This window comes from Berghia stephanieae, chromosome 2 (assembly GCF_034508935.2).
Source record: "Berghia stephanieae isolate SIO BIC M18660-M18661 chromosome 2, UCSD_Bste_1.3, whole genome shotgun sequence".
NCBI classification, from domain to species: Eukaryota; Metazoa; Mollusca; class Gastropoda; order Nudibranchia; family Aeolidiidae; genus Berghia; species Berghia stephanieae.
Window position 1 is genome coordinate 99,963,456 of NC_088361.1, and position 17,500 is coordinate 99,980,955.

Sequence of the window (17,500 nt, forward strand, 5' to 3'; positions counted from 1 at the left end):
CACATGTTACACTGCTTTTTGTTTGTTTGTTTTTAACATCTGCACTCTCTGTATATTTTGGTTAAAATATTGCTACATTAATCATTATTTTTTATCATGAAAGGTGTACAAGGACGGGCAGAAGGATCAACTTCTGGTCAGAGAGCCAGAGAAAAGTCCCCCCTTCACAGGATGGAGATTCTACAATTCCATACAGGTAAACATTTGTGACTCATCGCCCCAACATGTTATTATGTTGAGGTAATGTATCTGATGTTAGACAGTGACTTTGAAAATTAAAATGAATATGAATACTATTTTTTTTTTCTTTTTTTTTTTTTTTTTTTTTGTTTTTGTTTTTTTTTTTGTTTGTTTTGTTTTGTTCTTTAAGAAATGTTATTTTTCTTCAATAAAACACATATACTTAACCCAATTCTTGCTATAAATTCAGTCGTTCAGCTTTTAATCACTAAACATAATACCCATTTGAGATAATGGGACTAATTTTTGACTTTTAAATAACCTATAAGTTTGAAACATGTTTAGATTAAATTTCGAATATTAAGTTAAATAAAAAAGACTTTTGTCCAACTTTCGACATCATCTTATTTAAAATATCTAAGTATCAGAATTTCCTCTAAAATATTGTGGACTTAGGTGATCTTATTCATATTATATAAAATTGTGCCTGGTTTTACAAATACTAGTGTAGATAAGTTTAAAATATTGATTGAAAGATATAATTCGTCTTTAAGGGAAAATTCAATAATTCAAAGAAAATGTATTTTTTTAAATTTTTTTTTAACAGGGCCGTCCAAGAAATGAAATGGAGTATGTCATCTATCGGAATGAACAAGCTCTCATAGAATACATTGTAACATTTTCAAGAGATAGTATTGATCCCACACCAGAATCCTCTGTGTCTCATGAGGCAAATATAACACCAAAAGATGATTCTGACTCTATCAACAAAGATGAAAAGATCTCTAAAGATATAAAAGAAAGTGAGTGAAGGGGTACTTAATCTTCATTCTACCAATACTGAAATTTACGAGTAGATACTGTTACCTTTTATATTGTTATTTTCCGAAATCAAAATTAATTAAAGATTAAAGAATTGTCTCAGTCTTTTGATCTCATAATATAAGACATTTTGTCTATTTTAAAATTTACGCTCTGGTATGAATTTACAATCTCTCTCTCCTGTTTTGAATAATTAAAAAAATAAAAGATTATAAGGTTTAAGAATTCAACAAATACTTTATAAATTCTTTTTTTCTGCAGCAACTACATTATGTTTTTATGATTAAAAAGGAATATCTTTTCTAATTTTTAATCACTCGATTTACAGTTTGAACCATTTGATCTAGTTTTATCTTGGGCAGAGAATACATCAGCAATCATGTAATCCGTATAGCCGCAAGGCTTGGTTTTTGTTATTCAGGTGACCTGAGTCATTACACAAATATGTCAGTAAATTACTATTGTAAGATGGATCAAGACTGTTACAAATTTGACCCCTCACAACATACTGGTATTATGTCATCTGACCAGATGTCAAGAATTGATTTTGAAGGCAAAATAATTAGGGATATGAGATTTAAACCAAAATAATGTCACTTTCAGAACTTATATCCAATGTCATTGCCTATTAATGACATAAACTTAATCCCAGTGTTATATTTTTTACTATAAATTCGATTTTGAACATCTAAGTCACCTTGAGTTAATACTGTGACCCTTCTGTTTAAACTGCTCATAAAAAAAAAATAAAAAATTGAGCTTTATATAGCGCAATATCCACTAAATGTGCTCAAAGCGCTTTACAAGGGGTCCCTGGTCAACAGCAACATTTAACATGTAGGACGGGACATGACGCCTGTTAGGCAATATTACAATTTTTCGGACAAAGACAATGCTGTTAACAGCCAGGTACTCATTTTACACCTGAGTACGGTGAGAGAAAGTGAATAAAGAGCCTTCTCCAAGGACTCAACTATGCGCCGAGCACGAGGCTCGAACCCAGGACCTTCCGATCCGAAAGCGAGTGTCATACCACTAGACCACATAGCACGTGGACAGTAAGTGCATGCCATCTCCTCAAAGATGGGTGTTTAATTATCATCATTATCAACTAAGTTTGAAATTGTTGGGTGGATAAATGATAATATTATGTTTTGTATCATACTGTCCAAGCTAGCTCGGTTCCCAACAAATTGTCCCAATTAAGCGGTGGCCATGATATTGAGGGACATTTCACGTATTAATGAAAAACAAACAAGGCAAAACTAACGACACAAAACAATGAATATGTCACTCATAATGGTTGCATAAGTAAGCAACGGATTAAGAATGCATTGTCTAGCCAGTGGTCTCATTGAATAAACAAAACATTTGGTGGGCCAGCCTTGAACAAACAAAGCCATCACTCATTACCTACCCATCGCATCATTGGTCAGTTGACCCATGAACGTGATGATGGTAGTCGAAGACACTGACAAGGGATACAGGTAAATTCTATTGATTACATCTTTATGATAACTATGATAAATGGTTCAACAGCACAACCGATTCGCTGTCGCTTAGACACTAACAAGGGATATAGGTAAATTCTATTGTTTACACCTCTTGTGATGAATGGTACGACCACACCAGGTTGACAGTCCCTTTAGACTAATCTGCATTTTATGAACCATCGTTTTAAATCATTGAAGACACTGAAAAAGCTCTTTTATGGGGATGTTAAATTTCGTCCCAATTAAGCGGCGGGGAATTGGAAATCGTATGACTTTTTATATTGAAAAAAATCTGTTCTTAAGAAATCGCTGCAATAAAGCGGCTGTCCCAATTAAACAGCGATTCCAATACTGGCTTGGACTGTATTACAAAAAAAGTACCAAAATACAATTTTGGCTTTCTTTAAAATGATTTCCAACACAGGTTATTATAGATCCTCTTTGCAGGACTCCAGTTGTTCTTTTTCTGGCTAGAGTTGATTTTTTGTCTGCAGTCATTTTCTACATTTTGGTATTTCCAGTATTTGATAAGTCTATTTTTAAATGAATTCAAACTTAATGTGCATAAGATTTCATCAGGCAGACAATTTCACAGCTGAATAATTCTCAGATTAAAATTATACTTTTTACTATATACTTTCTACTATCTATCCTTCCCTCTTGTGGACAAAGCTTCCTACTATTCCCCCATGTATCATATTTGGAAAGATTTTCAGAGCACATTTTTACAAAATTTCCAGCCTCTCTGTCATGATTCCCACTTAATATTTTGTATACTTCTATCATATTAGCCCAAACTCTCCTGTAACTCAGCTTTGGAATTTCATTTTCTGTAACCTCTCTTTGTAAGACAAAAGCTTCTTACCACGAGGAATTGGTTTTGTCACTCTTCTCTGTACTCCCTCTTTCATTTCAATGTGTTTCATCTTTTACGGTTACCAGACTGAGCTGGCATATTCCAGAATGGTTGTACTAGTGATATTGGTTGTACTAGTGATTTGTAGAATGGGACAAAGATGTCTATGTTGAGATTGAAGAACATAGACCCGATTAAGGCACACAGAGACATTGCTTTTTTCATTTTTTCATTGTATATATCAAAGCTCAAATTCGTTTCTATCCTCACACTAATTCCTTTTTATTATACACCTTTTCAAGCTGATTTCCCATTACGGAATAGCTGAAATCTGGGTCTGGGTTATACTTCCCAATATACATATGTTTACACTCGTCTGGATAAAACCTTATTAACCAGTTGTTGCTCCGTATTTCAACTTTGTTTAGGTCATCTTGCAATGTGTTCATATTCTCCTTGGTTTTGATAATATTAGAGCTCTTTGCATCGTCAGTAAACAAGTACACGGATGATTCTACAATGTCTGGTATATCGTTAATGAATATAATGTAAAGTAGAGGTCCTATCAGTGATCCTTATGGTATTCCAGACATTACATCTTGTCACTGTGAGCATTCTAGCATTCTCCATTAATTGTTATTTGTTGTTTTCTTATTTGAAAATAATGTTTTATCCAATAAACCATTTCTTGCCTGATGCCATACGTCATTGACTTGTCAGCAATCTATTAAATGCGGAACTGTGTAAAAAGCTTCTCGGTATTCCACGTAAATACAATTGTTATTTACGTCCATGTGTTTAATTTTGTGACCTCTCACCAGTTTTTTCATTATTTTGCACACAATGGATGTCCTCATTCGGTAATTTCCGGTGATAGATCTGTTTCCCTTTTTGAAAATCGCACTGATTCTTGTTTTCTTCCAATCTTCCAGTACTTTTCTAGTTCCTAGGACTGTTTGAATAATAGACCAAGGGGTTTTGTCAATTAATATAATTCTTTTAAACGTTTTTGATGAATCCTATCCATACCAGGTGATTTCTTGTCCTTCACTTCCGCGGTAACTTCTCTATTTTGTTTTCCCAATTTGTACAGTGCACCAGACCTGTTGTATATTTCTATGTTCTAGACTTGGCATATCAACACATCTGTATGGTGTTGAGATAAATAATCAGGAAAAAAAGCAATAATATTATTAGTAATGAATGAATGAATGAATGAATTAATTGATGATTTATTTATTTATCTATTTATTTATTTGTTTATATATATATATTTTTTTTATGGTTTATGAAGTCCTCTACGGTTTATGTCATTTCAGAGACACCAACTGAGGCTGATGATGGTTCAAAAGAGAAAGAGGATGTCGCCGATAAATCCAAGGACAATAACACTCATTCTGATGACCTTTCTGATAATGGTGAGATATGCAGGCATGCCAACTGTCCCAGAATTGCCGGATTTGTCCCAAAAAGTTGAAAACAAACAAAAAACATTGCCTGTCCAGGAATATACGGAAATGTACATTTTGTTTCACAAATAAAAAATCAACCATTATATTACCAACTCAACAATATAATATGAAAATGCTTTCTCTACCATTCATTTCTCCTCTCTCTCTCTCTCTCTCTCTCTCTCTCTCTCTCTCTCTCTCTCTCTCTCTCTCTCTATCTATCGCTTTCTTTCTCCTGTTTCTCTCTCTCTCTCTCTCTCTCTCTCTCTCTCTCTCTCTCTCTCTCTCTCTCTCTCTCTCTCTCTCTCTCTCTCTCTCTCTCTACTGTTTCTCGCTTTCTCTCTTCTCTCTCCCGTTTCTCTCTCTCTCTCTCTCTCTCTCTCTCTCTCTCTCTCTCTCTCTCTAACACACACACACACCAACACACACACACATACACACACACGCACACAAACAAACATATATAGACTCATTTATAAAGGCAATAAAGACTGCAGTCTTTCCTCTAAGACCCTCCCACCCTCTTTGATGCACAACCAATCTCTCTTCATCTCTTTTTTCTCTCTCTCTCTCTTTCTCTCTCTCTCTCTCTCTTTCCCTCTCTCTCTCTCTCTCTCTCTCTCTCTCTCTCTCTCCCTCCCTGTGTTTGTGTTTTACTCTCTCGTTTTCTCTTCATCCCCCCCTCTCTTGATATTTATCTCACTGACCAACCGGCTTCACTTAGTGTCAAACTGTACCTTGAAATTATCAACTTTTTTTTTACTTTTGGCATTTCGAAATAATATTTCCTCCATAAAAAAGACAAGAATGCTACTTTAATAAATTTTAATGAATTGGTTCTATATTTTAAACACTCAATGAAGTAAATAATTTAATAAAGGGGATGGCATTTATTAATACTATCATAATCATTGGTGTTTTCATAAATTTACAGGTACCTTACATAAAACAAATAACTACAAAATTAATAGCTGGATTTCAAAAGTTTGTATGTACATTATTTAATGTTATTCTAAGCTCATACCAGATGTTATTACTCTCGTCAAATTTTGAATGCCTGTATCCAAGGAGTTGTCTTTGCCCACTGATTCGACCGTGGTGAAACAGGTGCCTCAACTTCAATGTCGAACTTCTCAGAACTTGATTTTTACACTCTCCTTACTCCATACATTCCTATATTGGCAACGAGTGATCAGAATTTAATATATTTGTTTCCAAAGTTTAAAGCATGAAATAATCTTTTCTTATGTACAATAAACTCAAAACTTAAAAATCTGGCTTTATACCTTTTCGATTTATTCTTATTTTTTTCATCATCAGATGATAACTTTGAGGATGCACCTGAAGATTGTAAGTATGATCATGTTTTATGTGTTTGTTACTATTTTTTTTCAAATAGTTAATTTAGTGGAATTAGTAATAGTAGCACGGTCACAGGGAAATTGCTTAGGCATGCTTAATGCCGAAGCAGACATAATCCAAAGATTTCCAGTAATGAAATTTTATGAGTTATTTCCATTTGTTAGTCATTATCGACAAACACCACGCAATGTTCTTGCATTATTTATCATTACCCATCGTAGAAGAATTTTGGTGTTGGAGAGGGTTTCTCTTATTTTTGTGAAAAGAATTCACTACTAGAGCTTTGCTTGCGATGTGAAACAGTGCCTTATTGTATAGCTCTTGTAATTGCCTCAAATTAAGATGTGAGACCAGTTGATTTCATAAAAAAAAACACAAATACTGTTCAACAGTTTCAACATCTCGGAGGAAGAAGGCATTTTGGTCGCCTCTTCCACTTTTTCATCTTCCTCCTCTTACACTTCACTCAGGGTCACTTCCTCTCCTGTCAATTTCACTGTCGGTTAATTCACTGGTCCATGAAAGGGAGTGGATACAATGACAATTAACAATCAGAATTAGATACAGCCTTGCAATGAAGTATGCCTGAAGCTGAAGTTATTACTGTGCTTAACACTCTTGAGACGCATCCCATAAATGTACGGGACTGGTTGTCTAGACATGCTGTTATCTTCCCAGAATATTATTCATCCAATATTTAATAAGCTTTTTATGTTATATGTGTATGTTATTTGATTATTAATAAACTATTCTTGAATAAAAATAAACGATTCCTTGTGTTGGCTATGTTTTGATTTCCCTGTTGACTATTTGTTAAATGTTATGGATACTCAAAAGTCGATATGTTATAATATTTGTTTGGTATACTTACTTTGTAATGTTATTATTTGTTTCTTTTGGTTTGTGTCTATTGAGAGGGTCACATGGATACTAATATGATTTGTCACTTGGCTGTTTCAGACTCATCAAGTTCCAGTGAGGACGAAGTTGAAAGTAAGTTAGCTTTTCTTTTTGTATTCGTAATTGCTACATTGTTTAAGTGTTATTTTTCTGTTTCTTTTTTCAACCAAGCTCTCTCGAGCTCTCACTTAACCCCTTGCTATTACATATGTGTAGTGGTCTTAGAAAAAGTGATGCAAGGTGACAAAATTTGAATCTCAGAGGTTTATGCAAATGCATAGTGCAATCTTTTCTGTGTTTTATGTTTTTAAAATGTTTGAGTGAGGGACAGTATGGTAAACCAATGTTTAAGAAAAATTGACTTACTTGACTTATGCCTCTTGGCTCCTGGCGGAGCCTAGGGCCTCAACAGCACTCTTCCATCTTCTTCTGTTCTTTGCACAGACCTTTGCCTCACTCCAGGTAAGATTCGAGACGCACAAATCTTGGTGAAGGCTTCTCCTACAAGTTTGTTTTGGACGACCCTGTTTCCTCTTGCCCTGTGGGTTCCATTCGAAAGCCCGCTTGGTTATATTACAGGGCTCTGTCCACAGGGTATGGCCAACCCATCGCCACTTTCTGCACTGGACCTGTACCTGGATATCCATTTGCTCTTGGTTTGTTCTTGTCCAAAGGTCAGCATTTGGCACTTTGTCAAACCATTTCAACTTGAGGATTTGTCAAAGACAGCGATTAACAAATGTTTGTATCTTGGCTGATGTGGTCAAGGTTGTTCGCCAAGTCTCTCACCCATAGAGCAGGACTGCTTTAAAATTAGTGTTAAATATTTTAAGCTTGATGTTTGTGGATATGCTGGACACTTTCCATATTGGTCTCAATATTGCCATGGCCTGGCGTGCTTTCTTGATTCTAGCAATGATGTCTTCATCAGTTCCACCTGACTGACTGATTTTGCTGCCAAGGTATGTAAATTTACTGACATCTTCTATTGCTGCGCTAGAGATAGTGATTTATAATTCTTGTTTGGCAGTTAAGCGCAGTAGTTTTGTCTTTTCGTCACTAATCTTGAGACCAACTCGCTGAGCTGTTTCTTCCAGGGCAGTGACTTTGTTCTGCATGTCTTGAAGGCGGTGTGATAGGAGGGCTAAGTCATCTGCAAATCCAAGGTCTTCAAGTCTTTTTGAAAATGTCCATTGAATGCCATTGTTGGAATTGCCATATATGCTGTCTTTGTCACCCAGTCCAATACCACAAGAAATAGAATGGGGACAGCAAACAGCCTTGCCTAACTTCTGTGGTAATATCAAAATCCTCTGAGAGTCGACCATTATGGATGACTTGGCAGGAAAAGCCATCATAAAGTCATTTGATGATGTTTATAAACTTTTCTGGCACCCCTGAGTGGAGAAGGATGCTCCAGATTCTTTCCCTATCTACGCTGTCAAATGCTTTCTCAAAGTCTATAAAGCATACATATAGGTATATTTGCCACTCAATCGATTGCTCAACAATGATTCTTAGAGTTGCAATTTGGTCTGTGCATTACTGTTGTTTTCTGAAGCCTGCCTGCTCATCTTGTAGTGTTTTGTCCAAAGCAACTTTCATCCTGTTAAGCATGATTCTTGTGAGCACTTTGCTTGGTATGGACAACAAGGTGATTCCCCTCCACTTGTCACACTGTCCGATTGCCATGTTTGGGTAATTTTACTAGCAATTTTACTGATTCTTCCAATCAGATGGTATTTTCTCATTTGTCCAGATCAAGTTGAACAGGTAGTGGAGTTGATCCACGATTATGTTTCCACCCTCTTTCAAGGCTTCAGCAGGGATGTTATCTGTCCCAGCAGCTTTTCCATTTTTCAAACTGCCAAGTGCCCTTCGGATCTCCATCTTTGTGATTTCACCTGTATTTATATTGAGGGGTTCTCCAGTGTTCAGGTGTGGTCTTAGTACTAGGGGTGGTCTGTTGAGCACTTCATGGAAGTGTTCTTTCCATCGTTTGAGTTGCTTTTTTATTGATGTGATTAGTTTCCCATCTTTGTCTCTGACAGGTCTATTTGGGTTGTTTTTCCGACCGCTCAACAATCTGATGGTGGCGTAGAGGGTCTTAAGATCTCCTTTCCATGCAGCTTCCTCTGCTTTATTAGCTATTACATTTATGTTGGACCGTTTGTCTGCCTGCAGCTATTTCCTCACTTCGTTGGCCATTGTAGTGTATCTGGTTGCTGCCGTTTGCTTTTGGAATCTTGTTTTTGCATTGTTCATTGCATGTTTTGCCAATCTTCTAATTTCTGCCATGTCTCCTCTCTGATCCATGATTTCTTTTTGGGTTGTGGTTTTCCAAGCACTTCTTTACATGTCTATGCGATAACCTCTTTCAGAGTTGTCCATGCTGTCTCTGTTTCCTCTAGCTTGTGTGTTTGAAGCACTTAAAAGCGTTTTGGAGTGAAATCTTAAATGTTTCTTTAGTGTCTTGTAATTTCAGCTTGTTGATATCATATTTTACTTTAGGGTTTTGAAATTTATTTCTTGCTGACAGTCGCATCATGATCTTTGGCACAACAGAGTGATGGTCTGAACAATGTCTGCGCCTCGTCTAGCTCGTACATCTAGTAATGAGCTTCTGTACCGTTGTCTCACCATGACATGGTCTATTTGATTTTCTGTCTGATGATCTGGAGACACCCAAGTAGGTTTATGGCAACGCTTGTGTGGGAAAAGTGTGCCACCAATTACAAGGTTGTTTGTAGTACAGAATTCGGCCAAAAGTTCTCCATTCTCATTCATCTGGCCGATGCCATGCTCTCAAGCTACATTTGTGCCTCCAACCTTTGCATTCATATCCCCAATGAGTATTAGCATATCTCTGTTTGGGATATTATCTACCACTGCTTGGAGGTGGGCATAGATGTTTGTGGGGGCATAGCACATGACTAGGGACACCTTCTGGAAATGAGAAGAGAAACGTGCAGCAATGATACGATCAGACACAGGTTCCCATTCCAAGAGGCTTTTAGCAACTGCTTTGGATAAAAGGAGGCCCACTTCTGCTTCATGGTGGTCACTAATGTCTTTTCCAGAATATATCAATGTTTCTCCTGTTTGTAATTTTGTCTCCCGTGGCCATTCCAATGGACTTCACACATGCCCACAAGGGTGAGACTGTATCTGTTCATCTCTGCCACTGCTTGAGCACATCTACCAGACTCCTAGAGCATTCTCACATTCTACGTTCCGGATGGGCTTTTTCTGTGATAACAATCTTGGAGGCTTTATCAAGGGTGTTCTTGGGCTAAGAGGGGTCGTCAGCTCTGCAGCTCCTTGGTGGGTTTGGCTGTAGCGCGTCATCATTCTCCTGATTGGAGCCCCTAGTTTCCCAAGATCTGAATTTATGGTTATATTGCTGCCGTTGGTTTCTGTAACTTGCCTTTTTTTATGGACGGATAGTTGGTCCCTGACTTGGAGGACCAGGTTTAATTTTGGAGATTCACTCCTAGATTGGTTACTCTCCCGAGTTTGTGAGCCCAGTCTACCCATGGTTTTCTGTTGGGGTTTCCTTCCCTTAGACGATTGTCTACAATGACTAATGAGTTCCATCTACCCAGGTTTGAAATCAGAGTTTTCCCTCTCCTAGGTGAAATGTCTCCCCATGAGACTAATGAGCTCCACCGACCCTGTAAATCCCTTGGTTTGGCTCCTCCCCACAAGTCACCATAAATACTGTTTCAGACGTTTATGAATGTTTATGGGTGCACATCTCTTTGCAGTAAAGAACTCAGTCACAGCACGCTGTTTATTCCATAATTTTGTGTGTGTTTTCTTCGACTGACATGGTGGAGTATGGGTTCTTTCAAACATGATAAATTGAAATCAAGAAATAGCAGTTAAAACAAAATTTTGCGACCTATAGAAGAATAAATTACGCACATTTTGATGTATAGTTTACACTGGTGAGTTAATTACATTCAGAGACATTCAATAGGCATCAAGACTTTTCAGGCGATCCTAGTAGAAGCCTGGGTGGTAAAATCGTATCTTTATTGTCAAAAATCAGCTTAGCTGTGTTGTTCTCAACTTTCTGAAAAAATTTTACTCATCTCTTATTGCATGGGCCATTAATGGAATGCAATAGTCCAACTTTGATAAAATATCAAATGCTCATTCAATAATAGGCGTTTCCTAAGATTGAGCACAATTGGTTTCTCCTGGCAACTGAGGCATATCAAAATAAAATAAAGTGTTTCGTGTGTGATGTAATATCTAGACATGCTGTTATCTTCCCAGAATATTATTCATCCAATATTTAATAATCTTTTTATGTCATACACATGTATGTTATTTGATTATTAATAAACTATTCTTGATTAAAAATAAACGATTCTTTGTGTTGGCTATGTTTTGATTTCCCTGTAGACTATTTGTTAAATGTTATGGATACTCAAAAGTCGATATGTTATAATATTTGTTTGGTATACTTACTTTGTAATGTTATTATTTGTTTCTTTTAGTTTGTGTCTATTGAGAGGGTCACATGGATACTAATATAATTTATCACTTAGCTGTTTCAGACTCATCAAGTTCCAGTGAGGACGAAGTTGAAAAAGGAGGTCACGGCACTGAAAGTAAGACTGAAAGTAAGTTAGCTTTTCTTTTGGTATTCGTAATCGCTACATTGTTTAAATGTTATGTTTCTGTTTCTTTTTTCAACCAACCTCTTCGAGTTCTCACTTTACCCTTTGCTATTACATATGTGTAGTGATCTTAGTAAAAGTGATGCAAGGTGAAAAAATTAGAATCTCAGTGAGCGAGCAAGTCACGTTTTAGAACTCCCGAAGATGACTAACCTTCAAAAGCGGTGATCTATTATTCCTCTTTGTCTTACTTCTTCTCGGGAAGCAATTCAGACTCGGGTTCTAATAGTGCATAGTGCAATCTTTTCTGAGTTTTATATTTTATTAAATGTTTGAGTGAGGGACAGTATGGTAAACCAATGTTGAAGAAAAGTTACACTTTAGAAAAAAACCCCAACAAACTGTTGTTATTCAAATCTTGAAAATAGTGCAACATCAGAAACCTGGTATCATACCATGACACACATATCCACTCACGCTTGTCATGAGCTTCATCTTTGGCTTCCTCCTGTGTTCTACGGTTTTGTGCTGTTGTTATTATAATTGTTCTTATTTTTATTATTATGATTATTATTATTATTATTATTATTATTATTATTATTATTATTATTATTATTATTATTATTATTATTAGTATTAGTATTATTATTATTATTACTACTATTCTTTTTTCTTCACTTCTTTATTCTTCTTCTCTTTCTTCTTCTTCTTCTTCTTCTTCTTCTTCTCTTCTTCTTCTTCTTCTTCTTCTTCTTCTTCTTCTTCTTCTTCTTCTTCTTCTTCTTCTTCTTCTTCTTTCTTCTTCTTCTTCTTCTTCTTCTTCTTCTTCTTCTTCTTCTTCTTCTTCTTCTTCTTCTTCTTCTTCTTCATCTCTTCTCTCTTCTTCTTCTTCTTCTTCTTCTTCTTCTTCTTCTTCTTCTTCTTCTTCTTCTTCTTCTTCTTCTTCTTCTTCTTCTTCTTCTTCTTCTTCTTCTTCTTCTTCTTCTTCTTCTTCATCAAGCACCAGAATCTGAACCTGAATTTGAATCTAAATGTTACTTAAAGTCGACTCAATTGAATGAACAGTTCCCAAACCGTTGGATCGGCAGAGACAAAACAGCTTTTGAAATCATATGAAACAAAACTATCTCAGGTTTGAATAACTCTAGAGCTATGTAAGATTTCATCTAACAGTTTTTGCCATATGTGCAGAATTTATTCAAGTTTTGATTGATATAAGTTCTAACACAGTGCATCCTTTGTTCGAAGTTGTGACGTCATCAGTTGACATAAATCGTAATTTACTTTGGCTTTGTCCAACATGATCTAACCCCCGTTATGACGTCATCAGTTGACATAAATCGTAATTTACTTTGGCTTTGTCCAACATGATCTAACCCCCCTTGACCTTTTTTATGGGGATATGTGAAGACCAGTTTTGAAAACCCCCATGAAAGACTTGATCACCTGAAAATTAAAATAAGAGATGTTTGCTCTGTCACATGACTCATGTTGAAAAAGACATGGGATGAACTGGAGAGATGCTTGCAGCTTGTCATTCAAAATTGTGTGGTGGCCACATGGAGCTTAAAATCGGGCGATTGTGCAAACACACGATCACAAGTAAGATATCAGAATTTTTAAAAAATAAATTAGGATTAATATGTTGAGAACCAAATTGATTTCGTTGCAGGTTTTCTTGAATTATTCAAACCTGCAATGAATCAATGATTAAAAACAAAAAAAACTGTAAAAATCAGATTTATTTCAAAATTATCCTTTTCTACTCATGACTTCATAACTCATCTGCCACAGGGCGCACAGTGTTAAAACTTCAGGGGTGAGAATGACTGGTCACAAAAAAGGAGGAAATTTTTCTTCGTGAAGATCATGACCCATCCATGCCACCATAACCTATAAATTTGAATTTCACTAAAATTTACTGAGATATAATCCAAAATTTGTCTCGCAGCAATTTCTGACACGACTCGGTGGAATTTCAAAAGTTGAAAGTGTAATTACATTTGGTGGTTGTAGTAGGGACAATGATGTGGTGGTGGTTGTAGTAGTAGTGGTGGTAGGGATGATGTGGTAGTGATTGTAGTAGTCGTGGTCGTATGGATGATTGTGTAGTGGTGGTTGTAGTAGTAGCGGTGGTAGGGATGATGTGGTAGTGATTATAGTAGTAATGGTCGTATGGATGATTGCGAGGTGGTGGTTGTAGTAGCTGTGGTAGGAATGATGATGTGGTGGTAGTTGTAGTAGTAGTGGTGGTAGGGATGACGTTGTGGTGGTTGTAGGGATGATGATGTGGTGGTGGTTGTAGTAGTGGTAGTAGGGTTTATGGTGTGTTGGTGGTTGTAGTAGGAATGATGATGTGGTGGTAGTTGTAGTAGTAGTGGTGGTAGGGACTATGTGGTATTATTTGTTGTAGTAGTGGTGCTAGGGATGATGGTGTGGTGGTGATTGTAGTAGTAATGGTATTAGAGATGATGATGTGATGGTGGTTGTAGGGAATATGATGTGGTTGTAGTAGTAGTGGTCTTAGAGATGATTGTGTGGTGGTGGTTGTAGTAATTGTGATAGGAATGATGATGTGGTGGTAGTTGTAGTTGTAGTGGTGGTAGGGATGATGTGGTGTTATTTGTAGTAGTAGTGGTGGTAGGGATGATGATGTGGTGGTTGTTGTAATAGTAGTGGTGGTAGAGATGTTGATGTAGTGGTTTTGGTGAGTGTTAATGAATTGTCCTTTCCACATGTTAAAGGCCTACAATGTTATTCAAATAAAAGGCCAGAAAGTGTTGTTTTGTTTTGATTTTTACTTTATAAAACAGGCTACAAAATATTTTTTACCGAAACCGAGTGGTTAATCAGCTTATAAACAACCCAAGAATCTCTCAAATTTAAAGCTAAGTCCAAAGGTAAAAAGAAAGAAGAGTAAACTAAGCCAATCACCATTACTTTATTCTAATACATATATATTATCTCTGTATAACCAGATGATGTAATGGAGAGAGAGAGAGAGAGGGGGGGGGGGAGAGAGAGAGAGAGAGAGAGAGAGAGAGAGAGAGAGAGAGAGAGAGAGAGAGAGAGAGACCCATTTGTCTCTCCCCTTCCCCTTCAACCATCAACTAGCTAATCAAACAACATCACTGGTCTTCTATATCAACTGTGACATCTGGTGCCATTCTGTCTGGCCCGACGTCATAAAAACGGGACCGCCACCAAAGTTCACGAGACTGAGCACAGGTGTCAAAATATGACATAAGACAATGGTGATTTTGTGGTTTTGAGGAAAATGCTTGACACGGCAAATTCAGCGGAAACTATGAGAAATTCTCAAAATCAGTGTTTGTTTATCAAAAAAAAAAATTTGAAAAAGGAGGAATTGTGATGGGGATGGGCGGAGATAAACTACCATTTAGGCGGAAATCCGCCTTTAGGCGGAAGATTCTCAGCCCTGAAACTTATATCTATCAAAACTTTAAAAAATTCTGCACCTATGGCAAAAAAACTCTGTTCCATGAAATCTTGCATAGCTTTGGAATTATTCAAACTTGAAATGTGTCAATAAAAAATAAAATAAAACAAACACACTGTATTACAACAATTTTCCATTTCTGTGGAAGCTGTACAGCTGCCTCAAAAGGCACATCAGATACTTTTTGTACATAAAACATAACTCATGTAACAATCACATAAGTTTTTTCCCCTCTATACATATAATAAGCATTTCAGTCTTGTACATATTCATTTCTTATTTTGGCCTGCTTTTTTATCATATATAATAGATTTCAGTTATTACTTTATTTTGTAGATGATGTTAGACTTAATCTTGAGTCACTGAGAGATCCCTCACTAGGGAAAAATAAAGATGGAGGTGTTTGTATCTATGTGAACGACAGATGGTGTAAAACCTTAAATATAGTAACGCAAATCAACACACATGACATTGAACTTTTATCGCTGTCACTTCAACCTTACTATCTACCCCGGGAATTTAACAACATAAACATCGTCATTGTTTACATTTTACCAAGTGTGGAAAGCAACGCTGCAAAACAAGTAATTGATGACGACACCTCATCACTCCTACTCCCGTCATCCAGAAAGCCCCTTTATTATTTTAGGCGATTTTAATTACTGTCAATACTCAACAGCGGGCTTTAAACAATACATAAAATGTGAAACACAAAAAGACAAAACATTGGACCTGTGCTATTGTAACATTAATAATGCTTTTAAATCAGTTCAGAAACAAGCCATTGATACATCTGACTACAACACGGTTCAATTAATACCAACATACGTGACACGTTTGAAACAACAAAAACCTATCGTAAAATTCAATAGGATCTGGTCAACAAAGCGGGCCATGTTTTAATTGTACAGCAGCGGAAGAACTAATCACAAAGAAGACATAAATGAATGGACAGACACTATAAATGGATACATCAATTTCTGTATTGAACTGTGTATAGAAAAGCAAGAAATAAAAATATAAGCAAACAATAAGCCCTGGGTGACAAAGAAGCTAAAAGCAGTAATCAATGAAAAGAAACATGCTTTTAAATGTGGTGACCAAAATAAAGTACGAGAAACAAAAAAACGACTACGGACATTAATAAAAGAAGAAAAGATCGCTTATAAAAATAAAATGGAAGAAAAACTTAAAGCAGGTAATCCAATGACAACTTGGTCAATGATTCGAGGGATGGGAGGAATGGATATCAAATCGGGAAACAAAAAGAATACACAAGGTGCAATTGACATAGAAGAACTGAACAATTTCTACTGTCATTTCGACGATAATAATACCAATATTAACATCGATATCGGAAGACAGTCATTTAGCTGTACCCAACACCATCATGAGCGACCTATCATTCTTTAGGAGGAGGTGAAAAGTGTTTTTAATGACATCAACCCAAGAAAGGCCCGAGGCCCAGATGAAATTTGTGGTCGTGTATTAAAAGAATATTCAGACCAATTGGCACCAGTTTTTAGAGAAATATTTCAAAACACATTGGACTATGGCAAAATTGCAACGATATGGAAACAACTTCAACCATCATGCCTATTCCAAAACCCCCCTTGTCATCAACATTAAATAATTTCAGACCAGTTGCTTTGAAATCCATCACCATGAAATGTCTAGTGTTCTTCTCAATGAAATTAACAAAATATTGGATCCACTCCAATTTGCCTATAAACACTCACAAGGAATTGACGATGCGCTTGTGACAAAGCATCGGGAATTATGCCACAGGCCTTCCGACAATTGTCGGAATTCCGACAGGACGATTTTGCTCTATAAATTCTGACATTAAAAAAATAAATAAATTAAAAAAAAAAAAATTATATAACAAAAATATATATATTCGTTATGTCAAAAGACAGAATCAACTAAAAAGAAAATAAAAGTGTTTTATTTTGTGCCTGGACGAGAGTCTATTAAAAAAAACAAACAAACATTGTACTTATCTCGTCAAAGACAAAACAAACCAGATGGCATTCCATCTTGTCAATAATTATCACCACCTCCACACTCCCCAGATGTGTACGTATTCACTGCCTACAGTCTGCCCACAGACTGTGTGTCTGCCTGCACGTTGCTCGCATTCATGAGTCATCGATCACACACAACGTTGTTGATCACACACAACGTAGTCAGTAATCAACTAACACACATAGCATGTTGGGGACCGGGCCGTTTCTTTCTATTTTGCTACCTACACACACGTCGTTCCGTTCTTCTTTTTCAGTTTAGTTCATTATCTCTATCCGGTTGAAAGTGAACCGGAAAAATATGAATGCGAAATAAAT

General features: G+C 36.4%; 1 protein-coding gene across 4 annotated transcripts in view; it reads left to right on the forward strand.

Moving 5' to 3' along the window:
• LOC144966036 (uncharacterized) overlaps window positions 1-17,500 on the forward strand; it is a 40,503-nt gene that overhangs the window by 13,227 nt on the left and 9,776 nt on the right. The window contains exons 4-9 of one of the 4 annotated variants that reach the window (XM_078902028.1): window positions 104-196; window positions 788-983; window positions 4,671-4,769; window positions 6,123-6,152; window positions 7,125-7,157; window positions 11,588-11,698. In XM_078902028.1, coding sequence (XP_078758154.1) covers window positions 104-196; window positions 788-983; window positions 4,671-4,769; window positions 6,123-6,152; window positions 7,125-7,157; window positions 11,588-11,698 — 562 coding nt within the window. The remainder of the gene's footprint in view (window positions 1-103; window positions 197-787; window positions 984-4,670; window positions 4,770-6,122; window positions 6,153-7,124; window positions 7,158-11,587; window positions 11,699-17,500) is intronic. The other 3 variants (XM_078902030.1, XM_078902029.1, XM_078902031.1) reach the window with 3 other exon arrangements.